General features: G+C 43.1%; 1 protein-coding gene across 3 annotated transcripts in view; it reads right to left on the reverse strand.

The window, feature by feature from the left end:
• The window catches only part of si:dkey-181m9.8 (E3 ubiquitin-protein ligase RNF31), a 19,905-nt gene that overhangs the window by 11,421 nt on the left and 5,997 nt on the right, over positions 1-2,487 (reverse strand). For all 3 annotated transcript variants that reach the window (XM_013999774.1, XM_013999772.1, XM_013999773.1), the window contains exons 7-10: positions 901-1,014; positions 562-737; positions 297-479; positions 30-212 (exon numbers count right to left, since the gene is read on the reverse strand). In XM_013999774.1, coding sequence (XP_013855228.1) covers positions 30-212; positions 297-479; positions 562-737; positions 901-1,014 — 656 coding nt within the window. The remainder of the gene's footprint in view (positions 1-29; positions 213-296; positions 480-561; positions 738-900; positions 1,015-2,487) is intronic.

Here is a 2,487-nt window from a genome sequence, read left to right on the forward strand (position 1 = left end):
CCCCACCCCCGTGCCCCCCCGTGTCCCACCTGTGTGTCCAGCAGGTTGAAGTAGTCCACAGCCCCCTCCAGGCAGCCCTGAACTGGGAGCTCTGGGCGGCGGCACAGAGGACAGGTGAGCTGCTGGACGCTGCTCTCTCTGATGGTGACTGAGAAGAAGGAGATGAAACACTTCTGACACAGGAAGCAGGAGCAGTGAGTCATTGTGATCATCTGCAGGAAATACAAGCAGAGAAGAAGAACTCAGAGGAAGACCAGCCTCACCTGGACTCTGCTGGTCCACATGAGGCACCTCACCTTGCTGAAGGACACCTGGTCATGACAGATGGGACAGGTGTGTGTCAGGAACCTGAGGGCTGAGGGTAAATCCTGGTTGTTCTGGACTGCTTCTATGACATCATCAGGGTTGAAGCTCCGCCCTTGTATGGTCATCAGAGCCAGGAAGACCTCCATCTGGTCTGGGGACAACTGGACCGCCAGCTGAGGGAAGGACACACAAACTGAGACCACCTATGGTCACCAAGACCACCTGATAACGTGTTTCAGAAAAAACAAGGTTCACCTTCTTAAGGTCCGGTCCAGGTGCTGATCCTGACTGAGAACCAGAACCGTGTTTAGCTGGTTCTGGTTCTGACTGTCCAGTCCATGCAGGAGAACCAACAAGCAGGTCTCTGCTGGACCCCCCATCCAGTGTCAGAGCTCCCATCATAGAGCTGAGGGGCTCAGTGAGGGGGGTACCTGCAGGGACCACGTGGACTCTGGTTCAGTTTTTAGACCAAACAGAACCTAAAACTACAGCCACACCTTACCTGTGACTAAAACCCTGTGAAAGGTTGGACTGCCCCTTTAGGGGCGGAGCTTTAACAATGTTCATGTTGATTGGAGGAGTGGCTTTACATACCTGAGGAGGAGGAGGAGCTTAGAAAAGGGTTGCTGGGGCTGTGGGAGGAGGAAGGAGGAGCGCTGAAGTCGATCCCCAACAGATCTTCTGTGTACGACGTCTTCATCCTGCTGACTGCAGCAAAAAGGGAGGAGCCTGATGAGGTCACAGCAGAACCTAAACCAGGTCTGCACGTCTTCACAAACCTTTATTGACCCTGTTTGTGCTTCATTCAAGACCTTATTTCTTAGTTATTCACGACTGTTACAACATCAACAACTGAAGCTCATGAACTGCTGCTGAACTCAAGCTTCAGGGTAGGGGTCACCCCTGATGTTTTACTTTCCCTCTGCTCCAACACACCTGATTTAGTCAAAGAATTAACACTTCCTGATTCTGCAAACACCTGAGAATCACCCATTCATTCAAACCAGGTGTGTTGGAGCAGAGGAACACGGAAAACAAGCAGGGCTTTTTATTGCACTAGTTATTAGTCCTACGCCTAATATTAGCATCCTACGCTTTTTATTAGCATCTTACGCTTTTTATTAGCATCCTACGCTTTATATTAGTGCTACGTTTTTATTAGTCCTACGCTTTTTATTAGCATCCTACGCTTTTTATTACACTAGTTATTAGTCCCTACGCCTAATATGACAATGCTACGGTTTTTATTAGCATCCTACGCTTTTTATTACACTAGTTATTAGTCCTACGCCTAATATTAGCATCCTACGCTTTTTATTAGCATCCTACGCTTTTTATTAGCATCCTACGCTTTATATTAGTGCTACGTTTTTATTAGTCCTACGCTTTTTATTAGTCCTACGTTTTTATTAGTCCTACGTTTTATTAGTCCTACGCTTTTTATTAGCATCCTACGCTTTTTATTACACTAGTTATTAGTCCTTACGCCTAATATGACAATGCTACGCTTTTTATTAGCATCATACGCTTTTTATTACACTAGTTATTAGTCCTACGCCTAATATGACAATGCTACGCTTTTTATTAGTATCCTACGCCTTTTATTAGTCCTACGCTTTTTATTAGCATCCTACGCTTATTAGCATCCTACGCTTTTTATTACACTAGTTATTAGTCCCTACGCCTAATATGACAATGCTACGCTTTTTAATAGTTCTACATTTTTATTAGTCCTACGCTTTTTATTAGTCCTATGTTTTATTAATCCTACGCTTTTTATTAGCATCCTACGCTTTTTATTAGCATCCTATGCTTTTTATTTGTCCTACGTTTTTATTAGTCCTATGTTTTTATTAGTCCTACGCTTTTTAATAGCATCCTACGCTTTTTATTAGTCCTACGTTTTTATTAGCATCCTACGTTTTTATTAGCATCCTACGTTTTTATTAGCATCCTACATTTTTATTAGCATCCTACGCTTTTTATTAGTCCTACGTTTTTATTAGCTTCCTACACTTTTTATTAGTCCTACATTTTTATTAGTCCTACATTTTTATTAGTCCTACATTTTTATTAGCATCCTACGCTTTTTATTAGTCCTACATTTTTATTAGCATCCTACGCTTTTTGTTAGTCCTACGCTTTTAATTAGCATCCTACGCTTTTTGTTAGTCCTACGCT

Source organism: Austrofundulus limnaeus, unplaced genomic scaffold, assembly GCF_001266775.1.
Source record: "Austrofundulus limnaeus strain Quisiro unplaced genomic scaffold, Austrofundulus_limnaeus-1.0 Scaffold2465, whole genome shotgun sequence".
Taxonomy (NCBI): domain Eukaryota; kingdom Metazoa; phylum Chordata; class Actinopteri; order Cyprinodontiformes; family Rivulidae; genus Austrofundulus; species Austrofundulus limnaeus.